We start from the raw sequence: 25500 nt of genomic DNA, 5'->3' as shown, positions 1-25500 counted from the left end.
CATCGGGACCAATGCCCGCCCCCGCCCCTTCAGTTTCCCAGCTGCATCACAAAGGTTTTGAGTTAAAAAATGGTCCTTCATGTTCCTTCTAGTGTCAGCATCTGAACTTGGTTGGGAGTTACGATGGTCATGGTGGGGCCCTTTCCTAGGTGGGGAAACAGGCTCAGGGAGGCAAAAGCCCTTGTATCCGGGGCACTGGGCTTAGCTAGCAGGCAGAGCCGGAAGGGGGATGGGGTCCATGTCTCCCTCCACTTTGTGTGGTCTCTGCTCTGCTCTAGTAGTGTTCTCTGGATGTGCCAAGCTTTCTATGGCCACAACGTACATGCCCTTGGGCTCATGAGCTGGGTAGCTAATACTTGTCAGGACTAGCAGTGGGAGTTGTGGTAGTTGGAGGAGAAGAGGCTTTTCCAAAGATGACACAAAAGTCAGAACTCATAGAGGAAAGGATTGATCGCTTTGATTGCATTAAATATCCATACCAGCTTCTATAATAACCCCCAATTCACCAGAATATGAAGAAAAGACGAACAGGAGAAAATATTTGCAATATATATAAAAGAATGAATATCCCTTACACACAGAGAACACTGAAATCTATAGGCATCACCACAATAAGAGACATGGAAGATTCACCAAAGAAATATGAATATGTACTACTCTGTCCACGATACGAACATCCTTCTAGGGGATTCTACTCAGTCATTAAAAATGTTCTGCAAAGTTATGAATGAAATAAAACAAATCTGTCTCCTTCTCAGGGCTCCCATGCATGCTCCTGGGATCCCCAAATCCAGCTTGAGTGGGCAGGTAGGACCAGCTGGCTGCTTAGGGCCTCTAGGTCAGGCAAGTGGGAGGGCCTGGTCCTGAGTGTGTGGCATTCCAGAAAGTAGCTGAAAGGGGGAGGGTGGACTCAAGGGGAGGAGCCAGCTGTGGGTAGAGAACACCAGGAACCAAAGACACCAAAGTCAAGGGTAATAAAGTAGAAACCGCAATGGGGGCCCCCGTAGCTATTTGGTTTGAGTCTAACTGCAAAGAGGCTGTCCCCAAGTTAGCAAGTACCTGGTGCCTTTGGTCTTAGCTCATTCTGCCATCCCTGTTGGTACTTGGCACAGTCGAGGGCATAGGCTCAGCCTTGCCAGTTAGCAGAGGATAAGGGAGGCCTCATATTGAACTATTTGCACTTTTCTCTTGAAGATTTATTTATTTATTTATTTGAACTGTTTGCATTTCACTGCGCTGAGATTTTAGTCCCCTCCTGGCAGGGTCTTGCTGCTCTGTCCTAGCTATTTATTAAGCACCTACTATGTGTCAGGCATTGTGCTGAGTGCTGGGGATACAGCAGTGATCACAACCGACAAGAACCCCTTCTTTCTAGGAGTTGAGCATCTGTGACCTGGGGCAAGGGTCTGGGCCAGGGCTGGAAGGGCGTAGGACAGTGGAGCATTGGCAGTCCTAGGGCGGCAGCCTGGGAATCTCCTAGAAGATCTTGGAGAGTGATGGTGAGCCATCTCAGTGGGGTCTCTGAGCCTCTGTGACAAGAGGGCAAAAACTCCTTTCCAGGCTATGGTTGGGGGGAGGCACTATACGCAGTTCAAGCTACATTTTTCTCCGGGCTATGGGGATCCCAGGCAGAAGCAACCAGGTAAGGGTAGTAGGAGCTGATAACACCTGCAAGCATGCCAAATTTCTGCTCCCACGTGGCCCAAGAGTATAGCATGCCTGGAACCTGGAAGCACCACAGAGACCACCTCGCTCTCCATTTAGCAGCTGTGAAAACTGAGACCCAGAGAAGGGGAGCTTTTGTCATGACTTAGAAGCAAATAAAACAAGGGACTTTGAAGGAGAGATGAGCTCATGCAGGTGCATGACCCATGCCCCTAGGCCTCACCTTTTTCTTTTTCCGTCCCATCCTCTCGGGGGCAGGAGTGTTTGGCCTTGTTTAACTTGGGGACCAGTACCTGATATTGGTGGGTGGTCAGGCATCGGGCCTGCCCAGACAGCTGGCCTGAGCACCTTGGAGTCTTTGGGGCTTGGCAAACAGTATGGACGTCAGTGTTGTGTCTGGGCTGCCGTACACTGGCTCTGGGACCTCGACAGGGGAAATGGGTGGGGGGGCTGGGCAGGTGGGGGCAGCCTGGAGCTTTCTCAGTAGTGAGACATTCTTCCAGTGGAGTTGTCCTCAGGGCTTGGAGCCATGACCAGCTGCGTAGGGGTCAGCAGCTGAAACCACTGGCTCTTGGTACCCCCAAGAAGGTAAAGACGGGGTGTGTCTCTCTCTGTCCAGTCCTGGAAAAGCCCAGCGGGGTCACCTGGGCAACACTGTGTGACGTCATAGGGGAGGGCAGAAGTCACATAGGTAGAGTCCAGGTATCATGGGGCGGGGGCTCAGAAGCCCTTCTCCCTGTTTTTGGAGCTGGGTCCTGCCTGCTCTCTGGCATACTCGGTCCTCACCCTCCCTGCTCTTGGCACTGCAAACAGCTCATCAACCAAGACTCTGGTGGTTCTGTATGCCCAGCCTCACTGAGGTGACCTAGACACTACTCACAGGAAGTTACAACTTGGTTAATAACAACTATTTCTGTTAAAGAATCCTACCTCTTTGGGTGCCTATAGTCTCTCACTTGTTTAATAATAATAAACACAAAGTTCGAGAAAATGGTTTCCTCTTAGAGGCTGGGTGGGAAGAGGGCAGAGAGAATGGGGAGTAAGGAGGTATGTTATTGTAACGTCTCTTAGATTGGGTGGTCGGTTAATGGGTGTTCATTATATTATCAAAAATAAATTATAGGGCGCCTGGGTGGCTCAGTCATTTCAGTGTCTGTCTTCGGCTCAGGTCATGATCCCAGGGTCCTGGGATCGAGTCCCGCATCGGACTCCCTGCTCAGTGGGGAGCCTGCTTCTCCCTCTGCCCCTCCGCCCCCCGCTCTCTCAAATAAATAAATAAAATCTTTAAAAAATAACAATAATAAATAACCAAAGAGGGCCAACAATGATTCTGGGGTATGGACCCAATATCATGACTAATTCATTTCCGAGCTCCACAAGAAATTATTACAAAGATAACGGTTCTTTTTACTGAGCACTTATTATGTGCCAGACGTGGTTCTAAGTGCTTTTCTGAACAGTAAGAGGGCAGAATGAGGAGTGATTGGCCCTTGGCCTGGGGTCAGGTCTGCTCCGAGGGGAGGCTTGGTATGAACTGGGCCTGGAGGCATGGTCAGGAATCCTGGGCTAGCAAACGTGAGATTTGGGATACTGGGTGGGGTTGAGAGGTGTCTGGAAGACTCCCGTGGCCTGCCTCATTCTTCTGCCAGCAGTTTTCGACCCCATATTGAGGGTTCTTCCCATTTTCCTGGGTCTGGGGACCAAGCGCTGGCCCATCCTGGCAGCAAGAGGCAGGAGCTTATGGCTTTGCGGAGGCCTGCTCCTTCCCCCTCTACCCCTAGTCTACAGAAAGGCAGGGAGGATGTGGCTCTCCCCAGTTTAGAGACAGAAAAACTGAGGCCTCACCTATGATTGGAACTGGAAAGACCAGCCAAGGTCATCCAGATGGCTGGGGATGAAAGCCCCTACCCTCCTAGGGTACTTCCTCCTTCCTGTTAGTTCCCAACACTGCAGCAGCAGACTGGGGGAGTGGGGGGGGGGGTGTCAGTGCTGCCCCAGGGCCCACATGAACCATTCATGGCACAGTTCAGGGTTCTGCAGCAGGGCTGGAGAGGCCCGCAGGGCACTTCCGGAGCCAAGTTTAAAGAGGAGCTGTGGCTCCACACCTCCTCAAATTCTGTACCCTCCCTGCCTCACCGTGGCCCCTAGGGCTGCCCCGCCTGGGCTCTGGCCTCTGGGTTCTCATCCAGCTGCCCTAGCAGGCATCTGAGCTTGTGTCCCTGGAGCCCCAGCCTGTTGGCCTTCCTGCCTGGGAAGAAGATCATGCAATTGGATGCTGGTTCCAGGCGGTCTGGCTCCAGAGTGCTAGCAAGCCCTGTGCACTCAGCAGCCACCAGAAGGGCCTTCCTACCACCTCACTTGAGGGCTGCCCAGCTCTCTGGGCCAAGGGCCCCTGGGACACTCACTCCTGTGCCACAAGAACCTTCCCCCCAGAACTGTTTCCTCCTGGCCAGTGAGCTAGCCATCAGCCCGGGACTGCATGTGGCTTTCCTACTTAACAATACCGTGAACCCCACCTCTCTCCCTGCCTCCCCAGCTCCTTCTCTTGCCTCATCACCCTTCCCTGGTAAGGGGAGCTTTGCCTCCCCCAGCCAAGGGAAACGAGCTTGCTCCCCAAATGCCCAGGGGCCAGCGCCAAGCTTGATGACTCAGAGAGGTTCCAGTGTGAGGAGAAGAAGGTAATGAATGAGTGATCTCATAGCTAATAGGTAACCCTCCCCGCCTACCCCCAGGAGAGAGCACTTGGAGTGGCCTCATGGCTGGGCTGGGGGTTAAACACAGCCTTTTAGGGAGCCCACAGCTGTGGAGGGCACGCCGTTGGGCTGGCTCTGGGGCTGGCTCTTGGGGAAGGAGGGGTCCTGCTCCCCCCGATGGCTGTGCACTGGGCTTGCTGGGCAGCAGGAAGAGTCTGTGGACACGTGGTTCACAGCTGTCCACACTCCCTCATTCTCTGTCCCAGGTGTCCCTTGGGGCCTAAATATCCCTGCAGCAAGTCCACAGAAGTGTGTCCCCCAGAGCCCCCAAACTTGGCCTTCTGTTCCCCTTTTCCCATAGTCCTGTCCCACACCCCTTGACACCCCCCACTATTCCCCTCCTCCACTCTTCCCTACCCCCATCACTCTCTCTGTATTTTGTTTGGGCTGTTGCACTGCGCTTCCCGAAAAGGCAAAGGATGATGGGAAACTGAGCGTGATTCTGTAGCAAACGGTAGCTTATAGCTGTGTGATCTTAGTTCAAAATACTAACCCTCTCTGAGCTTTGGCGTCCCTCCTTATACAGTGGGGAAATCAGTGCTGCTATGAGGACCGAAAGACGCAATGCAGGTACCACAACTTAGCACCAATTCTCAGCTGAGTGTTCCAAAATTGCTCCTTCTTTCCCTTGCTGAACAAACTGGAACCTGGCAGGTTTTCCACAGCAGACATGGGCCAGAGAAGCAAAACCTGTCTGTAGAGGGAAGTGTGCGCACCTCCACCAGTGCTTGAGCCTTCCCACCCTGCCCACCCTGCCCCCCCCCCAGTATTCCAGCCCCTGTCTCCCCTCTTCTGCCAACCCACTCCATGCCCGGCTTCCTGGCCCGTTCCTACAGCCACGCCTTTCTTCAGGCAGCCCCCTCGCCAGAAATGGCTCCTGCTTTCCTACCTCAGGTCAATTTGTCCTTAGGGACTGGCTCAAGACACTGCCTCCAGGAAGCCTCCCTGACTCCCTTCATCCCCTGCTCTCAACGGTCCTCTTGGTGGATGGTGACACCGGCCTGTGTCTGTGCTGAGCTCACCCTTCACAGGTATTAAGCCTGAGGCAGGAGCGTGGGACCCAGCCAAATCCCTGCCCCTGCCCTGCCATTTGACAGTTGTCAGCTGAGGCCGTTCTCTTTGAGGGTCTCTATTCTCCAAATGCCACATCATGTCCCCTCAGCCGGAGTGGTATATACAGCAGGGGCTCGCTTGTTGGCTGAAGGATGGCCGACTTCAGGAGGGCCCCCTCCTGTCCTTACAGTGGTGAATCCACAGCCTGCCTCACCTTACCCTGGGCTCAGCTCAGCCCTGCAGCAGGCATCTGGGCAAGTCCCTGGACTCATCAGGGCTGCAGTTCCTCATTTGCAAAGCAGCAAGGCTATCCCTCCTCGCAGGGGCCTGGTGGGGGTCAGGTGCTTGGCACACAGCAGGCAGCGCTGAACCCAGCTTCCTCCACGTTCACACGGGGGTGTGCTGACCTGAGCCCCTGTGGCCCCAGCTTTGCAACAGGGGACTTGGGGTGCCTGTCACAGGCGTGCTGTTCTCTTTCCTGGCTCAGCATGCACATTTATTGACTGCCTTGTTGAAGGAGGCCTCTCAGCATTTGGTAACCAGAGTTCTCGTTGGGGGCCACCCGGGGCCCATCCTCACTTCATGAATCACTTTGCTAAAGATGCAATGTGGCTTTGGGGCATTTTTCTTTTGAAAAAATCAATAACTCGTTAACAAAGAACTAAATAAAGGGGTAAGCAATGAAGGCCACCTGCCATTCCCTTCCTTCAGAGAGAGCTGAAGCCATCTGCCAAGATGGAGTAGGGGTCCACTCAGGGTCCACTCAGGCTTGGGGGTGGCAGTAGGCTCACCCCTCACGCCGACTCTTCCAACCCACAAATCTGACCAAGGTCCTCCTCTATCTCAGTAAACACTTCACAAGGGCCCCACTGCTTTCAGGAGAGGTTCAAACTCTCCCACGAGACCCCTGAAGGCCTCACGGTCTGCTCGCCCAGGCCTCTCCAGTCCTGTGGCAGCTGATCCCTGCCTCACACCCATGCTTCAGCCACACTGTACTCCTGTAGTCCCCTGAATGGGCTCTGATCTCTCCAGCTTCTTGACCTTCAATATATGCTGTTCCATCTGCCTGGACTGTCCTTGTCCCTCTGCCAGCCTGAATAATTCATGATGCTTCTTCAAGACACAAATGAAACAACCTCCAGCAAATCCCTGAAACCTGCCCCCAGGGCCCCCATCCCCAACCAGGGGCATTGGATCCACAGCCCATAGGCCTCCCTGTGCCCAGGCTCATACCCACTATTCTTTTCTGGGAGAGGGTCTGTCTCCTCTGAGGACAGGGACTATGCCTGGTGGTCCCTCCTTGGGGCCCAGGCTGTTGCCTGGCACAAAGCTGGTGCCAGGTGGGGTGCTCACTGGATGAATGAGGGATGACATTAACATCCGATGCCTTCCTCCTCCCCTGTGGTTCCTCAGAAGCCCCCACTTCAGCCTAGGATAATGGTGCCTGCCCCCCAGATAACCCTCCTTCCTCCTGAGTCCAAGCTCTCCGTGGCCTTCTCCCCCCTACTAGGGCACAAAGAGTTGGTATGTGGACCTCATAGTAAAAACTGACAATTAACAAGCACTTGCTATGTGGCAGGCCCTCCTCTACACATTTTACACACGTTAACTCGGTTGTCACAACTACTCATGAAGTAGGTACTACTCTAGTCCCCATTTTACAGATGAGAACACAGAGGCAGAGCCTGGAGCAGAAGAGCCGAACTTCAGACCCTGGCCATCTGGCTGCACAGTGTGTTCGTGACCACAGCCCTCGTCCTTGCCCTTACTGAGGTGCTTGTAGGGAGTCTGGGGGGCCTGCCTTGCAGCTGCGATAAGCCAGCAGGCCTGAGGAGCTCGGGTTACAGGAAACTGCTTATTCAGGCCTAGTGGGCCTGGGAGCCCTGATTCCCTCCCTCTCAGATTCCCTGCTCAGCGCCAGGCCCCTCGCCCACACCGCCCGCCCACCGTCTCTACAAGGAGCGCAGCCTCTGGCCCTAATCTCATTTGAGGCCATGAAATCACATTTGCAGCATATTAATGCAGCGCCGAGCTGGCCCAGCCCTGCCTGTCTCCTGGAGGACAGGAGCCTGCAAAGCAATCTCTCGGGGAGGCCGCTCCCGGAACACCCGCCGACAAAAAGCAATTATGCTTTAAGAGGAAGATTAAAATAATATCTCCCCCCACCACCCCCATGCCCGCCGGAGGAGGGCCTCAGCTCCGGGAGGCCCCCACCGCCTGCCAGCAGTGATTGAAGGGCAGGCTTCCTGCGGGGTGAGGGCTGGGGGCAGACTCAGCCTTCTCTGTCCCACGTGTGCCTCCATGGCTAGCCCCTCACCTGACCCGATGCTCCCCACCCTCTATCTCCCCCAAGTTCCCAAAGGAAACCACAGCTCTCTCAAGCCTCTGGGCCTTTGCCTAAGTTGTTCCCTCCCTCCCCCTGGAATGCGGCCCGCCCACCCTTGTCTATCTGGCAAGCTGCCATTCACCGTGCACAAGGATCATAGCTAATGTTCTGTGGGCATTTAGTATATTCTTTCAATTTACTGCATATTCAAGTCCACGATCCTGTCAGGGGAGTACTGTCATCCCCCATTTGACAGAGGAAGTTAAGTCCCAGGGCTGGAAGGTGGCAGAGCAGGGGTTTAAGGACAAATCTTCACCCTTTCCCCCAGGGTAGGTCCTGTGGCTTCCCCTCCGACTTCCAATGACCACAGTGGCCTCGCTGTGGTCTCTTGTCTCCCAGGCAGCTCTGAGAGGCCAGGCCTGGCACAGAATCAGGGTTTAACACACATTTCTTGTGCGGAAGAATCATGCACTTCCCCACAGCAGCAGAAGGCCTGCGGATGTGTGTCCCGCCCGCCCCTGCCTCCGAGGCTGGATCCACTGTGCTTTCCAGTCTGCCTCCATTCTGGAAGTCTTTGGAATCTCCTCTCCTCCAGGAAGGGCTCCTGAATTACAGTCAGGCTAGCAGATGATTTAATCCTTATAATCAATGCTGCAAAATCACAACGTTACCCCCGTTTCACAGAGGAAAAAACAAAGGGTCAGAGAAGTGACTTGGTCAGGAACACCCAGTATGGGGCAGAGACTGGGATCCGAGTCCAAAGGCCATGTTTATCCACTGCACCTTCTTGGCTGTAACTCTCTCTCACCCCTCAGGTTGGGAAAAGGCTGGATTCTGCCCTGAGACTATTTATGCAACAGTTTTTTCTCAGTGTCATCTGCCAACTCCAGTGGGCCAGGAGGGTTGCCTAGGGACTCTAAGCCATTGACAGCCCCAACCCATCCCCAGTCCTGCTCTCAAACCACCCAGCACCATGAGCACAGTGACTCGTTGGGGTCAACTTAAGACTCCATCTGTGGGGCGCCTGGGTGGCTCAGTCGGTGAATCATCTGCCTTCGGCTCAGGTAATGATCTTGGGGTCCTGGGATTGAGCCCCACGTCAGGTTCCCTGCTCGGCTTGGAGTCTGCTTCCCCCTCTCCTTCTGCCCCTCCCACCACTTGTGTGCTCGCTCGCTCTCAAATAAATAAATAAAATAAAAAAAAAAAGACTCAGTAATCTGTCTTGGCTGGACTTGGTGTCATATGGGGCCACTGGGAAGAAATCTCTTTCCCCAAACTGCTTCCCCTTGATCCTGTCACATCGCCTAGAAAGCCCATCAATGTAGGAGTCTCCCTGGGAAAGAATGCTGCAAGTCAGTCCCACCTCTGTGCTGATTACTGTGCCTGAGAAACCAAAATACACAGGGGCCCCTGGATTCCAGCCTGGCTTTGCTCCTGACTCACTGGGAAGGGTTAGATAAGCCAGCCACCTCCTCTAAGGGCTGTTTCTTGCTCCAGAAAATGGACATTATGAAAGCTACCTGTCCCCCTCCCAAGACCTTTATGATGCTTCAGTGGGCTTCACAGGTTCCCCCTTTGCCAGCCTGGCTCAGAGCAGCAGAAGTGATGGCAGAAGGCTCGGGGTCCACGGAGCCAGCACACCTGCCCTCCGTTCCCGTGGCATCCCTGCAACTCCCCATCCCACAAAGGTGCTCTCTCCACTTCTCCCTGCTTGCTGTTCCCTCACCCACCTCCACGTTCCTGCTGCCACACCTTTGCTCACACTGTCCTCTCCACTTGAAAAACCACTCTTCTCAATCTCTCTCGGAATCCCACCCATTCCTTGAGGCAGGGATCAGAGGTCCCCCTGACACTTGTGAGGTGGGTTTTCGCGAACCAAGCAATATCCCACTCTCTTCCTCACCTGACTTCACAACCTCATTATCAGTAGGCAGTGCTCTGCCCATTGTACAGAGGAGGAACTTCAGGCCCAGTGAGGTCAAATGATTTGCTCCAAGTTACCCTGCAACTAAGAAATAGGGTCCTAGACCGAGGTCTTCTGACTCCTGGCCAGAACCGGTTTTCCTACAGCAGACCGAGTCCTTGATGACCACCCAGTCATGCCATCACTTCCTCCCCAGGTCCCAGCAGCCCTCACAGTCAGCTTGGAGGGTCACTGTCCTCCATCTCCTCCTATTGCCTCTCCCTGCCCAGCCTGGTGGCTCCCCAAGGGCTGAAGGGATACAGCTACCTTGTTTACTGCTGGGGAATGGATGAACAGACAGATGGATGGATGGACAGATGGATGAACACCCTGGGCCCAGGGAGGCTGGACCACTGGACTCTAGGTCAGGCTGTCAGACCCAGATCTGTCTGAGGAGGGAAGGCCCCACTCATTCTCCATCTGTCTGCAGAAGGGGCTGGGCCCTGCTGGCCGCAGCTGCTCCTGAGCCCAGGACCTCTGCAGAGCCAGGCCAGGACCAGGCTGGGGTGTCTCAGTTGACTCCTGACAGGCCAACCCCTGACCCAACCCAGGTCAGGCTGGGCTGGGTCCCGTCATTGTTCCCTCCCCGCAGCCCTCCTCCATCCACTGTTCCATTAAAGATCAATTCTGAAAGATTGGTTTCACATGCGGTTTTAATTTCACCTCATACATCATACATGCCGCGTCCCCAAGTCTCTTTCTTCTCTGGTAGAGGCTGCACTTGAGGGGGTCTGTATAGGGATGAAGTCAGGAATGTCCCAAGGAGGTGCAGATCTGTGTGTGGGAGGGTGTGTGTCCCATGTGTGTCCACCAGTGAGTTGGTGTGAATCTCTCTTTGTGATGGGGAGGGTCTCTGTGTGTCCAGGATGTGACGTGGGGGGGGGGTCCGTGTACACCCACACATCCACGAGGGTGGCTGTGTTCAGGAGGGTCTGCTGGGGGGCACATCCACCTTCCAGGGGTGTAAGTGAAGGAGCAAAGAGGAAGATGACATAAAAGGCCAGATAACTGGATCCTCCCGCCCCTCCTCCCTCCTTATTTCACTGGGAAGGTAATTTCTGGAAATGAGAAGCCCACCACAGTTTCCTCCCAGGGGCTGGCTGGAAGGACATCAGAGGCAGGCACCCCCTTCCGCTCCATCTCCCCCTCACCAGACACATATCACACACACACACACACACACACACACACAGCCTCCAGGAGGTGTGAGTCAGCAGTAGCCCCTGGCTGGAGTGGGGGAAGGCAGAGATGGGGGAGGGCAGCAGGGCCATCTGGCATGCTCGGTACAACAATCTGCTAATGGAGCTTCTTCCTAGACTAGCGCCCAGGCTAGGCCAGCCTTCTCCACTCCGAAACCTGGTATTCAGGTCCCAGAGAGGGGGGCTCACAAGTTCCCATCACCCCTCCCCCCGGGAGGCCAGCTAGGCAAGAAGGAGCAACCCTATTTTCGAGATGCAGAAACTGAGGCCCAGACACGGCAGTTTTGCCCAATATGGATATCACTTATTCCACACTTCCTGCAGGGCAGGGCCAACTGTAAGCTAGCTCATTTAACTTCCCAGCAACAGAGGACACCGGAACAGCTCTCCTCCATTTTGCAGATGTGGAAATGGAGGCCGGGGGAAGTTATGTAACCTGCACAAGGCCACACAGCTACCAGATAGATGCCGGAGACTGATCTGAACCCAGGTCCCCCTGACCCCAGTGCACCTGCCTCCCACTGTAAGCTGCCTGAACCCCAAACCTCTTCGATGTCCACCCTGCTGAGCTCCAGGCACCCAGATAGGACTCCACAGGCCTACAGAGATGACTTGGAAATCAGGCCGGGCGGGGCTGAGGGACGGGCTTGGCAAGGACATAAATATGGGACCCCCCCCCCCATTTTCAGGTCTTATCCACTGTGTCCAGGGAGCTCTGGGGTCTCCTTCAGAGGCCCCTGCGGGCACAGCCTTTCAGCGCCACAGAGGGAGAAGCGGGGCATCAGGAGGCCTGCAGGGCAATTGTGGTACATTTAGCTAATGGCCTTTCTCTTCCTGAGGGGGCTGGTCATGTCCTTGTCCCTGGGCCAGCCCCAGTCAGCCTCGGCCAGCCCGCCTCTCCTGCCAGCCTCAGCCCCCCATCACTGGCGATGGGCCTGCACCCCTCCCAGCGCTGTGGGTGACAGCGCTCTGGGAACGCCTTGACAGAGGCTTTGTTCCACTGAAATAAAAGAAAATCGAGCTACAAAGGGAAACCTCAGGTAGCTTTTAGCGGGGGCTCAGCTGCCTGAGGCAGAGTGTGTTTAAGCTGGAGGCAGTTGTCACAGGAGCAGAAGGGGGAGCTGCCTGCCATCCCCCTCTCACCCCCCTTGCCCCTGTGATCAAGTTTACTCAAGGAAAAGGCTCTTCCAAATAGCCGCAAAGGAGGAAATCAATGAAAATTGATAGAGAAACGTAGAGCAGCTCTCCGCCGGGGTGTGTGTGTGTGTGTGTGTGTGTGTGTGTGTGTGTATGTGTGTGCGCGCGCGCGCACGCGTGTGTGCAGCAAAAGCATGCTGCCTGGACCCAGGCTGACCTGCCCAGGGCCAGGAAGGCCAGGGGCTGGGAGTCACTCTAGCCGAGCTCTAGAAGGGTGCTGGTGGCTGGGGGAGGGGCGGCAGCCAAGTCTCACTCGAGTTAAGAGAGAGATTAATATATTCAATCCGCTCGGAGTAATTGAGGGAACAATCGGAGTGTTTTTCTAAAGCCCATAAAACTGCCTCATTTGCAAGAAAGAGCTGACCTGCTCCAATCCTCTGTATTTGATGGAGCTCAGGAGGCGAGGGAGGAGGAGGGGCGACAGTGGGGTCCCTGTACAGAGGGACTAGGGACGTTAGCCTGGGAGGGGGCCAGCAGGCCCGGTCTAGCCTGTTCTCACCTTTCCCACCTCTTAGTAGCAGCCCGAGCCCTGCCTTTTGGAGCCTTTGTTTCCCCACCTGTGAAATGGGTCATGGGCGTCCTCCTCCGACAGGAAAGTGGGAGTGAGTAGCAGAAGTGGAGGTTTCTCTAGGTGAGGAACACCACAGGTTTGGCACTGAGGCGAAGGGGCTTGAGCAAAGAGGTGCCCAGCTCCCCAGCCAGGCCAGCTCCCCACCCCCACCCTGAGATGAACCGGGCGGTAAAGTTAATGAAATCCACATTGTGCGCCTATCTCCGCTTGAACTATTTTTAGTCTCCAGGGCAATAGAAACCTCGTGTGCAATAGCGAGCAATAAAAGGCACAATGAATTTAAAGGAGTAAAGAGGAAAGGAGAGTGAAGACGTGGAGTGCGCACTGGCCAGAGGGGAGCCGCTGGGGCCGCTGGGGCCACTGGGGCCGGGAGTGTGCAGGCCTGGAGCTCCGAATGGGGACTGGAGGGGGTGGGGGCGGGGAGGAGGGAAAGGAAAGGGGGAGAGGGACTGGGAGGGAGGGAACAAAGGGAGACATTGGAGCCAGAGGTTTAGGGACAGAGGGCAGAGGGGCCTGACCAGCCGTTGCCAGCTCCCCTCCCCTCCATGGCTCCTTAACGAAAGCCCCCCGCCTGTTGGTGCCAAGCCACAATCAGAAGCCACAGGCTGCGAGCCAGGTGCTCAGCATTTGGTGATTGCTTTATTAGCTTTTTCTTCTTTTTCCCCCTCCAGGGCAAAAAGAAAAAAAATGGTGTTTTAAATGGAAAGACTACGGAAAAAAAGACCCTTGAAAGCGTCATTTAAAAGGCTCCTGGGGAACGGAATAGTTTCCATGAAACAAAACTGCGATTGTTTGGAAGAGGTAAATGCAGGGCAGGGGTGGGGGAGGGAGCCCCCCCCCCCCCCGCGCCCTCCCCTCCCCAGCTCCCGCACCAGTGGGAGGATGCTCGCTTGCAGAGTGAAGGAGCCCCCAGGATGGCTCCCAGAGCTACAAGCAAGGCGTTTTTAAGTTCATGTTTCCAGAAATTTCATCACTGGGAATTTCCAGCCCAAGGTTTCTCTCTTAAACAGCTCTGCCTGTGGGAGTTTGTCCTCAAGCCTTCAGGATCTCCTAGGAGGGGTCGAGTGAGGTGCCAGGAGGGATGTGGTCCCTGAGGGCTGTGGTGTCCTCTTCCTGCCCTCCAACCCCCAGGAGGCATCGCTCCCCCTTAAAAGAATTGAGCCGGAGTCACCACCTGACTGTGGCCTGCACCTTGCTGCTTTCCTCACCTCCGGGACACCCTCTGCCCAGCCCTGGACAGACCACCCTCATTCTGGTCAGATAAACTCCCTCTTACTCTGGGGGAGGGCGGGCCTTGGGGTGCCGGGGTGGCACAGCCATGTGGTCTTAAACCTGCCAAGAGGATAAGGAGGTAGCGTCAGGGACAGGATGAGCCTGGTGGAATTCTGCCCGGAAAGGAAGCCACTGAGCACCCCAAGCAGCTGAGGGCAGGAAACCTGGAGCTAGCTTGGTCCCATGCACGGAAAACTACCCCCCCGCCCCACCGTGGCCTCCGCCTGTGCACCCCAGTCCCCCATCCGTGGGTCAGGGGCCTAGGGAGTGATCTCTCTCCTGGAGTCGGGCTATACCCGCTGGAAATATTCGCGGGCGCTATGCCCTCACCCCTCAACACACACACACACACACACACACACACACACACACACACACACACACACACACACACACACACACACACACACACGGAAACTTGACGACTGAAGAAGGGAAGGTGTTCACTGCCCACATGATGTTAGTGTGGGGGGATTGACTGTCCTGGTGGAGTCTCAGGATTGTGGAAATGCTGTGGCCCGCACTGGTGTGTCATTTAGTGCCGTGGCTGAGGAGCAGAGTGGTTCAGATTCAAAGTCACTAACACTCCCTTGGAGCCCCGCCTCCTCCTGCCTACTCACTCTTGACATTGCATTCCCAACCCCCTGCCCTCTGCTCCCCACTTGTCCCATGACCATCATCAGTTCCGGTTTAAAAACTGACACACAGGTTGGAGAACAGTGGATTCAATGGTTGAAATGCCTGATGCAGACAGGACTGAAGATAGTTTGGAAGGAACAAAATCAATGCAGAGAAGGCTTCCTGGAGGAGGTGACCTTGAGCTCAGAAATCCATTCCTGGCCCTGAACTGAATGCAATGAATAAAGTCTCCTCTCTCCATCCTTCCGGATCACTGCCTCTTCTCACCACCTCACCTTATCCCCCTTTCAGCTGTTTCTCTCCTCTTCAGTTGAGAGCCCAAGAGAGCTGGGTGAAGTCCTTCCCTCCTGGGCTCCATTTTCCCCATCTGCTAAGAGGGGAGGGCGGAGGGTTTCAAGGGTCCCTGTGGTTCTAGGCCACAACTGCTTCCCCAGGGAGCTGGCCACAGGCAGGAGGGACGGCGGCCCCAGCCCCAGTCTTGCCGCTGTCCTTCCTGCTGTGTCTTTGAGCTTCCAAGTCCCAGCTCCAGAAAGGTGCCCACCTTCCTTGTCCACTTGAGCTGAGAGAAGGCAGCCCCTCTATCCTCTGAAGGACCCCGTGGCATTGTCTGTCCCCCATCGGTTTCCTGGCCTTGTTGTCAGGGTTGTGATTGCTGACCCCCCAGGAGGGAAGCTATTTTCCTCTCCCTTGAAAGCCATTTTCTTGTCTTGGTAGAAGCAGACATCTGACACTTTAAGAGGGAGAACGGTAGGAAGATGATGGCATTAAATAACAGAAATTAGAGCTGCCGAGGATGGCTCCGCCACCCAAGGCCCCCCTTCCCTGCAGCCTGCAAGCTGTCTGCGGGGCCTTGGCTCAGGCTGGTCACAGAGAGCAGGGGACCGCTTCTCCTTGCGCTCTGAGCCTCTGGTGTGTGTATCTAGCCCTGTGACAAACTAGGACAGAGGGGCCAGGGCCCCAAAGTCATGGAGCTTGCAGCCTGAGGCAGTGGAATGTCACATAGGAACCCAGAGACGCTCCAACTCCCTCACAATCGGGGTTGTCAGCCCCCAGCATACAGTAGATGGTCAAAAGTATTTGTTGATTTTTTTTAAAGTATTCGTTAATGGATTGACGGATGAATGAATGAATGAATGAACGAACAGAGGCCAAAGTGGTCCACGTAGCAAGCTGAGACCTGGCAAGAGAAACCGGCCCCTGGGTCCCTTCCCAGTTCTCCTGGCCGTGCTGCCAGATTGCTATCTGAACCACCGTTCATGGTGTACCTTTCTCCCACAAGAACTTTCTCCCCATTTGCCTCCTTTCTCCTGCGGCCAGCTAAACCCTTTCCTTCGCCTCAGCCAGCTTATTCTTGTCCCTCCTCCTGGAATACCTTCCCCAGAGCCCGGAGCTAGCACACCAAAATCTTACCCACCTAGTATAGGTTCTGACAGAGTCAGCACTTAACAAATGCCTGACGGATGAATGAATGAATGAAAGATTCATCTCAAATGACAGCTCTTCTGAGGAGCGTGACCTGCACACTCCCTCACCAGAGCGCCCCTTCCAGCACATGACTTACAGGACTATATAATGCTCACACTGTATCCGCTGTCTTCAAGCTAGGTGGCACTGTGAGCTCCGGGACTGACCTAGCTTTGGATCCCACGCACCAGTGTAAAGTTCCCCAGGAAATATCATTGGTATTAAATGGAACCAAGCATCCTGGGGCATGATCCTGTTTCACTGCCTAGGAAATGGGCAGCTACTTGCTCTATTAGCTTCCACCTGTGCTGGCTTCGAGGCTCACCAAACACACGGCCGGGCTGCAGAACACAACCACACCGGGAAACCCTCCTTCAGCTTGGACAAGGACAGGAGTCTCTTACTTGGGTCTGAGGCTGCCAGGGTCCCGATTCGGGGCTGAGTCCCTCCTGGCCATGGTGGGAGCTGGAGCGTTTGGAGGTGGGCGCACACAGACTTCTGTCTCGTGGTCACTTCGGCCTCCCTCAAAACATGGTGACAATGCATGAGACTGTGCTTGGGGACTAAAGGCTCTCGGGGGACACTCACTCACTGGGCAAAAAAAACTCTACCCAGTGGTGTCCCTGCTCTGTGGGCTTTGCTCCATATTTCTGTCACCCCCTGGGACTCCCTGCCTCCATTCTCAGACTGCAGGTTCTCCAGAACTGAATGAGGCCACCCTAGGAAGGTCTGCTGCTCTGCTCAGTGAGGATTTGGGGACAGCCAGGCTTATCAGAGACTCTGGATCTGGGGGCCGGTGTGTGTGGGGGTGGTGGTGATGCCAGAACCTGAGCCGGTCCCAGGGAACACCCACCTGCAGCCCGGGCAGCTGGGGCTCTGGGCCTGGTGACACGGGTCCTGGGGGGCCGGCCCCCGGGGGGCAGTTGGGGGCTGGAGGCTGAGGGCCCCGGTGCTCCCGGAAGGCCACGCTGTAGGCCAGGCCCCCGCAGTGGCGGGCCGTGGGGTCGGCGCTGGCACGCAGCAGGGCCAGGCTGCCGCAGTAGCTGTACAGGTCCTCGTGCTCCCGCGCCCACAGGTTCATGCGGGGTTGGTCCGGGCGCGGGAAGACCGGGAAGATGGCCTCGCCCACCCGCTGGGCGGTGCGTCCTGAGGCCCCGCCCAGCCGCAGCGCCTCCACCCGCAGCTGCGCGTCGTGCTGCCCGTCGTTCTTGCAGAACCCTGGAGAGGGGAGGCGTGGGCTCAGGGGCCGTGTCTGGGGGCTCCCTGCCTCCCCCCGGGGGGAGGAATGATTGGTAGGGCCCTGGGGGGGGGAGGGGAAACCTGGGCGGCCGGCCTTCTGAGTGGGACTGGGCTTGGCTAAGCTTTCCCAGCGGATGACGGCTTGACACCTCTCGGACCCCACCTCTGAGCCCTCCCTCTACCGATGTGGGGTTTGGGAGGGCTCTCAGCCGGTGACATGGTCCTGAGTATCACTACTTGGAGGGAAGAGTTCAACCTGTCCCTGATCTCTGGTCACCTGAAGGCCTGGGACTTGGTTTCCCCATTCCCTCACATCCCTCCTCCTCCTGGAAGCCTGCCTACGTGGCCTCGCAGTCGAGGCATGGATCTTCTGCTCCTTCTGGACCACTTAACTATTCTCTGTTGAGATTCCCGCCTCTCTACCTAATCTGGAAACTTCCCGAAGCCCAGATCCAGATCTCCACCTCTCCGTCCACCCCCATGCCCACAGTCCAGTGGTGCTCAGGGCTGGGCACCCAGGGCACTGGCTCCAATGTTACTCAGTGTGACAGCCGGTGGGACTGGCCCCAAACCTGCTGTGTACTCAGCTTTTGTAAATTTACAAAGCCATTCCTCATCTGTCCTTTTATTTCCTCCTCACCCGACCCGTGTGACCAGCATCAGTGTCCCCCTGTCACACTGAAGGAGGCAGGGGCTCACGGAGGACCAGCATTTGCCCAAGATCACACAGACAGAGCTTTGGGATCCAGTCTAAAGTTCTGACCCTCCCAGTTGCCCCGAAGCTCCCGGGGGTCCCTGACAGGGGCTGGGGCAGGACTTACAGGAGCCTTCTCTTTCCCCAACCACCACCCTCACTTCATACCTTTGGGCAAAATAAAGACAAACTTGTTCCCGGTGAGGGCGAGGCTCTGGCCAGGATCCTGCTGCTCAATGACATCGGTGACAGCAGAGCAGGTAGGGAGGGGGTCCCCATTATTTACCTGCAACAGTACCCCAGCCCCAGATCCAGCCTGCAGGGGGTTCTCAGCTGTCAGCCGCAGGGCGTATCTGCCCTCCTCGTTAAACCCCACACTTAAGACTTCAAATTCTAGATCCAGTATCTTCTCCTCTGCCTTCAGCCTCTGGCTCTGCAGGGATGCAGGGACCCAGGGTTCAGGCCCCCTGAAGGCCATGAACTTTCCCGGGGACTGACCCCCAGGCTGAGCGCTGCCCCCTCCCTCCCAGAGCCCCAGCCTGGGCCCAGTCTGAAAGCCTGTACATTGGGCGCTCAGGGCCATACCCCACCCCTCTCTGTTTGTTTGAGAAGAAACCAGGTAACAAGCCAGGAAGCTGGGTCTGTCATGGGAAACAAAGGCCGCCACTGATCCCTCCCTTTTAGCATTTGTTCATTCAACAAATATTTATTGAGCATCTAATGTGTGCCAGGCATTATTTTAGGCATTTGGAATACAGCAGTGAAACAAATGAAGGTTCCTGCCCTCCTGAAGCTTCTCGTCTAGTGGGAGAGGGAGGTTGGGACAGATAGAAACAGGCACAAAATATAGAAAATGAATAAATTATAATATGTGTTAGAAGATGATAATTCTATGGGAAAATTAGTGCAGGGTCAGGGATGAGGAGTACTGGTGTGGGGAGCACAGGGTATGGGGTTCTCAGGACTTTCCATTTCTGGGAGAGCCTGTCTCTATATGCCTATTCATTCCCAAAAGTTGGTGAGTTGGGGGGGGGGTCTCAAGGGAAGAGGGACAGTGCTTTTTCTCTGGGAGCATGGCCTTAGCACCTGCTTCTGGAACCAGTTTGCCTTTGTAATCAAAACTCACAATATCGGGCAGAGAACCCAGAGCTTCTTACACTAAAGAGTTGTCAAGCTGGAATCCATCCTTCCTGAGCCTGGGTCTTGCTGATACCCAACAGGAGAGGGAAAATTCTGAACATTCTTCAGTAAGAACCATCTCTACCATCACCATCACCACCAACATTATTACCACCACCATCATCACTATTACCATCACCATCATCACCATCACCATTACCATCATCACCATCACCACCATCTCTGTCACCACCAACATCATTACCATCACCTTTACCATCATCACCATCATCACCATCACCATTACCATTACCATCATCACCATCACCACCACCACTATCACCATCAACACCATCACTACCATCACCACCACCACTCTCATCATCACCACCATCACAACCACTATCATCACTACCATCACTACCATCATTATATTACTATCACCATCACCACCATCACTATCATTGTCACCATCAACACCATCATCACCATCTTCACGTCCAGTATCATCATCACCATCATTTATGATACTCTTCATTGAGTGGCTACTGCATACCAGGCATACTACATGGCTCTGTGATGTAGATATAATCATTCCCATTTTACAGATGAAGAATCTGAGGCTAAGAGAATCTCAGATTACACAGCTAGTAAGAAGCTGAGCTGAGATCTGTACCTATCACTATACTTTCTCCTATTAAGTCTGTCCTAGGACTGGCTCGAAGATTGAAATTCATATTATCAGGGACTTCTGTCTCCTAAAATTGACAAGTACAGTTCTGAGTCCAAAAAGCACATGTATGGGTAGCATAGATTTCATTCAAGAGTTCATTTGAAGTCACTTTGACTGGAATGCATTATTTCCACAAATAAGAGATAAACCAGTCTAAAGATAGTATTGGCCAGCCCTGCTAAGGGTCCCAAAGTATGTGGTAGGCTTCCTCTGCAATGATTAGAATCCGGTTCCTTCAGATTCCCCCAAGGAGAAATTGAGGCAAAGAGGGTCTAGCCACCTGACTTGCACGTGAACTTGGGCAGATCCCTTTCCCTCTCTGGGTGTCAGTGGCTCCATTTGTATTATAAGTGTGAGTTGGGTGATAAGCCTTCCCATAGCTCTGGCGGGGTCTGCAACTCTGTAAGTCAGAGTGGGAAAGGCCAGAGTCTGGCCATCTGGGGAAGAGAGGCCACCTGGAAACCTTTGCCTCAACAGTTGGGCCTGACCAACCAACCTGGGTCTGGAAGCCATAGTTTGCCCCCGCTAGGTCTAAGGTCTTGGAGATCCAGTGATTCAGTTGAAGCAGCTCTCTTCCCTTGCATGTTTGAAGTGACCTCCAGAGATGTCACAAGATGGGAGTCACTCCCTTCTGCCCTGGGCCAACCTCTGAGCTGCACCCAGCCCCATGACCCTATAAGCAGATCCCATGCACACAACAGTTCTTTCTAGTCGGTTTACCCTGAGCCGTGCCACACTTCCCTCTTCCTGCTTTCCTCTCTTCTTTCCCTCCCTCCCACTTTCTATAAAAGGTCTGAGGTGACCATGTTGGTCTCAGCATGGTTGGAGGGCCCTGCACCCCTTCCGCTTCCTGCTTCCCCTCCCCAACTCAGTCTCTAGGAAAGGCTCATTTTGTGTGTTTGTATGTGATAGTTATCCTTTAAAATTATGGTAAAATAGATATAATGTAAAACTTACCATCTTAATCATTTCTAGGTATGCAGTTCAGTAACTGTTAAGTACATTCACATTATTGCACAACCCATCTCCAGAACTCTTCTCATCTTATAAAACTGAAACTCTATACCTATGAAACAACTCCCTATTCCTCCCTCCCCCCAGCTCCTGGCAACCGGCCCTTCTACTTTCTGTCTTTATGAATGTGACTGACTGCTCCTCATCTAAGTGGAGTCACACAGTATTTGTCCTTTTGTGACTAGCTTATTTCACTTAACATAATGCCCTGGGGAGGCTTACTTTTGCCCTGGGCCCCGGGCCTGCCCTGCCCTGTCTCCCCTCCCCTGCCTTTGCTGGTGCTCTTCCTTCTGCCCCAACTGCCCAGCCACACCCGGTATCATCCTAGGCAGCCTGCAGACTAGCTAAAAGCCTCTTCCTCTGGAACCAGGTCAGTGACTCCCTCCTCTGCCCCACTCTGCATCTTCCTCCTTCTGTCTCAAATGATGACTTGCCGTATGCGACTGAGTATTCCGTCAGGGATCATGTCTGTATGTCCAGGCCAGGGCCAAGCAAGGGATAGGTACCTGGGGGACCATTAAAGCATTATTGAAGGAATGAATGAGTGAGGGGATGAATGAATGAGTGAATGAATAAAAGGGTAAATGAGTGGATGGACAAACCCGATCCAGCTTTTGCTTGTACAGAAAAGAATAAGAAATGGTTCTTTGGCTACTTCAACTGGATTCCATCTGAGAGAAGAGAAGACCATTTTGGGCTCTTGATTCATGCTTAGACTCAGAGATGCATCCTGGTGCCTCACTGGGCAGGCTGGTGCCTCGGAGAGGGGGCAGGGTTAAGTGGCAGGGCAGGAGGTAGTGGTCTCTTTTTTGTTCTTTTTTCATCAAGATTTTTTAAAAATTTATTTATTTGTTTTAGAGAGAGAGAGAGAGAGAGAGCAGAGGGACAGGGAGAAGAAGAGAAGCAGATTCCCACTGAGCACAGAGCCTGACACGGGGCTTGATCCCACGAACGCTGAGATCATGACCTGAGCCGAAATCATGAGTTGGGCACTTAACCAACTGAGCCACCCAGGCGCCCCAGGAGGTAGTGGTTCCTAGTGCTCAGGCTTCTCTGGGCCTGGCCTCAGTTCCACAGAGAAAGCCTGGAAACCTCAGTGAATGTTAGCAGGTCAGGCCTGGATAGCGCTCCCACTTTACAGATGGAAAAACTGAGCCCAGGGTAGCAGACCAGGACTGGCTCCCTACTCCCTTTGCAGTAATCTCTCTACTCCTAGCTGCCTCCCTGATTCAGCTTTCTGTGGTTTTCAAAAGACTGAACCTGCCGGCAGAGGCCTGGTTCCCGCAGAAGGAGTCAGGAAGAGGCAGGATGTGGGGTGAGGAGGGAGGGCAGCAGTGCTGACTTCCAAGCCGCCCTCCTGGGCCCCAGCATGAAAGGCCTTAATGGAGCCCTCCAGGCTTCTTTCTTCTCTGGAAGAATGGCCACTCAGAGGCTGCTGGCTTTGTCTGGAAGAGCCTGGCCTGTAATTAGCCCATCCCAGAGGGCCCCTTCCTGCTTCCCACAATGGCTCCTTTTAGCCTCCTCTGTTGACACCTGTGGGCCCTCAGACCCCCTTCCTCATCCCCAAGGAGCCATCTCCAGCTCTCCCTCAACCCCTGGTCTCAGCTCAGAGCTGAATCCTCCCAGCAGGGACATGTGTGAGTTCCTGGGTCCTCCTAATAGTGCTGGCACAATTATCCCCTTCTACAGACAGGGAAACAGAGGTTCAGAGAGATCAGGCAGGGGAGTGAAGGGAGGGACCTGGACCTCAGGCCTCCTGATTCCCAGGCCAGTGTGGTGATTTCGGTAGCCAGCCTCCTCCCTCCAGCAGCCTCTCCCCTCCTAGCCCTGTTCCCCACGCCCCGGCATGGAATAGTCCCAGGCCCTCTCCCTTCAAGTCCACAGCGCCAGAAGCCTTCGGGGTGATAGAATCATAGACTCAGCACTGGTAAAGTGAGGCATGGCAGCCAGCCTGTCTCCATTGCACAGATAGGAGAACAGGCGGAGAGCAGGAAAGAGCCTCTGTGGTCACTCAGTAACTGGTAAAGGCAAAATTAGAAGTCTGGGATCTTCCCTCCTCTGAGAGTGGCGGTTAGGGTTGGGGCCTGGCTACCTTGAGACTCTTCCCTCTGAGTGGTAACTCTGATCCAATCTCCATGTCTCTGGCACCATTGGGCTGCATATCCTCCCCTTCCTGGCCTCCTGCTCTGGGCTTTGGCACGGAGCACTGTCAGGAGAGTCGAGGGTCATGCCTGCAGCCCTCTGGCTGGCCTTCGGCTACGCAGGAGCTGGGGCTGCACCCGTGACCCCTGGGCTCACCTGACAGCCCCTCTCTGCCAGCCGTAGCTTAGAAGGGATAAAGTTCCTGAGGTAGTGGAAGGGAGAGGGTGCCGCACTCGGGCAGCATCAGCAGCACCGACCTTTGCCTCCCATGGTCGCTCAGCTGTTCTACCGGCTCCAAGGACTCAAACTCCCGAGCCCCACGTCTGGCCTGCTTGGGGGCCCTGCAGACTCTGGGGGTTCAGAGACCGGCCCCAGTCCTCCTCTGCACCGGACACAGGCAGGGCAGGTAAGCGGGGAGGGAGACAGGGGAGCTGGCTGGTGCAGCACTAAGTTAGCACACAAGAAGGCCCGAGAAAAGGTGCTGCCTAGAACCTTTAGGTGGAGAGACCAACTTCACAGTCAGGCTCAGAGAGACAGAGAGAAAAACAAAACAAAGAGCAGGAGGGGCGCCTGGGTGGCTCAGTCGTTAAGCGTCTGCCTTCGGCTCAGGTCATGGTCCCAGGGTCCTGGGATCGAGCCCCGCTTTGAGATTCCTGTTCGGAAGGAAGCCTGCTTCTCCCTCTCCCACTCCCCCTGCTTGTGTTCCCTCTCTCGCTGTGTCTCTAAATAAATAAATAAATAAATAAATAAAATCTTAAAAAAAAAAAACCCACAAAAAACGAAGAGCAGGAGAGAGGAATGGAAAGGGAGAGACAGGTTAGAGAGAGAGAGACACACACAGAAATTGGCAGAGAGTGAGACAGAGACAGAGAGATAGAAGGAGAGGCAGAAAGGTGGGGGCCAGGCAGACTGAGCCAGACGTGGGGGGGGGTAGAGAGAGAGACAGTAACAGGGATGGAAAGAGAGACCAACGGACTGGGATGGACAGGCAGCCGAAGGACAGGACACAGAAAGAGAGAAAGGAGCCAGATGGGAGATACTGACAGACAGACCCACCCGTAGGCACCAGTGGGCAGAGCTCCCGCTGTGCTCTCATCAGACAGAATGCTGAGAGGTATGTCTCAGGCGGGCCACTTGACCAACTCTGGGGGCCTTTGCCCAACTCCAGGGATTGGGTCTCAGACAGGGTCCCCAACCACAGAAGGGAGCAGAGTCCAAGCCCTGGGAAGGGAGGTTTCTGGGCAAAGAGCTGTGAGCTCTGTGTGTGTGTAGCGGGTGGAAGGAGGGAGGATCTCTGGCAAAACTTCTCCTAGCTCAGTCACTGCCCTGGCATGTCATGTGGCCTCTATAGGCCTCAGTTTCCTCTGAGGTGATGGTGAATATGGGTAAAACAGGGGTCTCTGAGATCTCCTTCTGCCCTAAGATCTGGCCTTAGCTTGGGCTCTTTCTTTGCAGCTAATTTGCTGCTCTATCCTACTTAATTCGTGACCTCTACCTCATAGGCCAAGATGGCTGCCTGAGATCCAGCCATCATTTCAGCCATCGGGAAGGAGGAAGGAGTAAAGAAAACATCGCTCTTTTAACGAACACCCCTTTTCAGAAGTTATAGTCAATGCTTCTTTTTCCATCTCATTGGCCAATACCTAGTCTCAGGGCTGTATGTAAGCTTCAGGAGAGTCTGGGGGATGTGCAATACTAGTCTGGGGACCGAATCTGTTTCACACAGCTCAGTGATGCCTGCACAGCGTCTCTCACACAGCAGGCTTCAATACAGCCTTACAGTATTTTCCTTTGATTTACCAGATGGAGAAATAGATAGACAGACAGATAGATTTTAAATATACATTTCAAGCAAATGAAAATCCCCCTTCATTTTCCCAAACTCATTCCTTCCCCAAGTGTGACCACTATGAACAATTTGCTGTGTGTCTGCTCAGTTCATTTTCTAATGTATTTACACACGCGCGCGCACACACACGTGCATGCCCACACATACCTAGCTTAAAGGAACATTTATGTATTGCTCAGCAACTTGCATTCGTGTTTATTATACTTGACACTATGTCTTGTAAGTTTTACCATGCCAGGCCATGAGCAAGTACCTTACTGTACAGACTTATCAAAGCTGAGCCATGGATATTGGGCTTGTTGCCAAGTTTTGCATTACCAATGGCCTTGGAGATGCAGGGCATCTTCCCTGCATATGTATGCAAATGTTCTAGATTTCCTGAAAAGAGGCCAAAGGTGAATTTTCTCTTTGAGTTGTGGGTTTACCCCTTTCTATGTAAAATCTCTTCTCATGGCTTTGCCCTCTGTCTGGAGTCTTCACCATCATGGGGAACTGATCTCACATCCTAAAGCCTGTGTTCCTTAGGCTGCCCCACCCTTTTGTTGACTGTTCCCCGTTTCTCCTTGGAGGAGGAGGAAGGTGCCTCCCCCCGTATCCGTCTCCTGGGG

General features: G+C 54.2%; 1 protein-coding gene and 1 long non-coding RNA gene across 7 annotated transcripts in view; one reads left to right on the top strand and one right to left on the bottom strand.

Annotated features, from left to right (window-relative positions):
• CCDC33 (coiled-coil domain containing 33) overlaps window positions 1–18546 on the bottom strand; it is a 102592-nt gene extending 84046 nt beyond the window's left edge. For 4 of the 6 annotated variants that reach the window (XM_027570849.2, XM_027570853.2, XM_027570851.2 and 1 more), the window contains exon 1: window positions 1889–2269. In XM_027570849.2, the coding sequence (XP_027426650.2) occupies window positions 1889–1909 (21 nt within the window). In that variant the 5' untranslated portion in view covers window positions 1910–2269. Of the gene's footprint in view, window positions 1–1059; window positions 1172–1888; window positions 2270–16984; window positions 17321–18203 lie in introns of those variants that run through there. The other 2 variants (XM_027570854.2, XM_027570852.2) reach the window with 2 other exon arrangements.
• LOC113909556 lies at window positions 13406–14859 on the top strand. Its single transcript, XR_003515765.1, has 3 exons — window positions 13406–13528; window positions 13738–13982; window positions 14708–14859. It is a non-coding gene; the product is annotated as an uncharacterized LOC113909556 (long non-coding RNA).
• Window positions 18547–25500: the final 6954 nt, after the last annotated feature.

The sequence above is a fragment of the Zalophus californianus genome, chromosome 6 (genome assembly GCF_009762305.2).
Source record: "Zalophus californianus isolate mZalCal1 chromosome 6, mZalCal1.pri.v2, whole genome shotgun sequence".
Taxonomy (NCBI): Eukaryota; Metazoa; Chordata; class Mammalia; order Carnivora; family Otariidae; genus Zalophus; species Zalophus californianus.
This window is presented reverse-complemented; position numbering and strand designations above follow the sequence as displayed.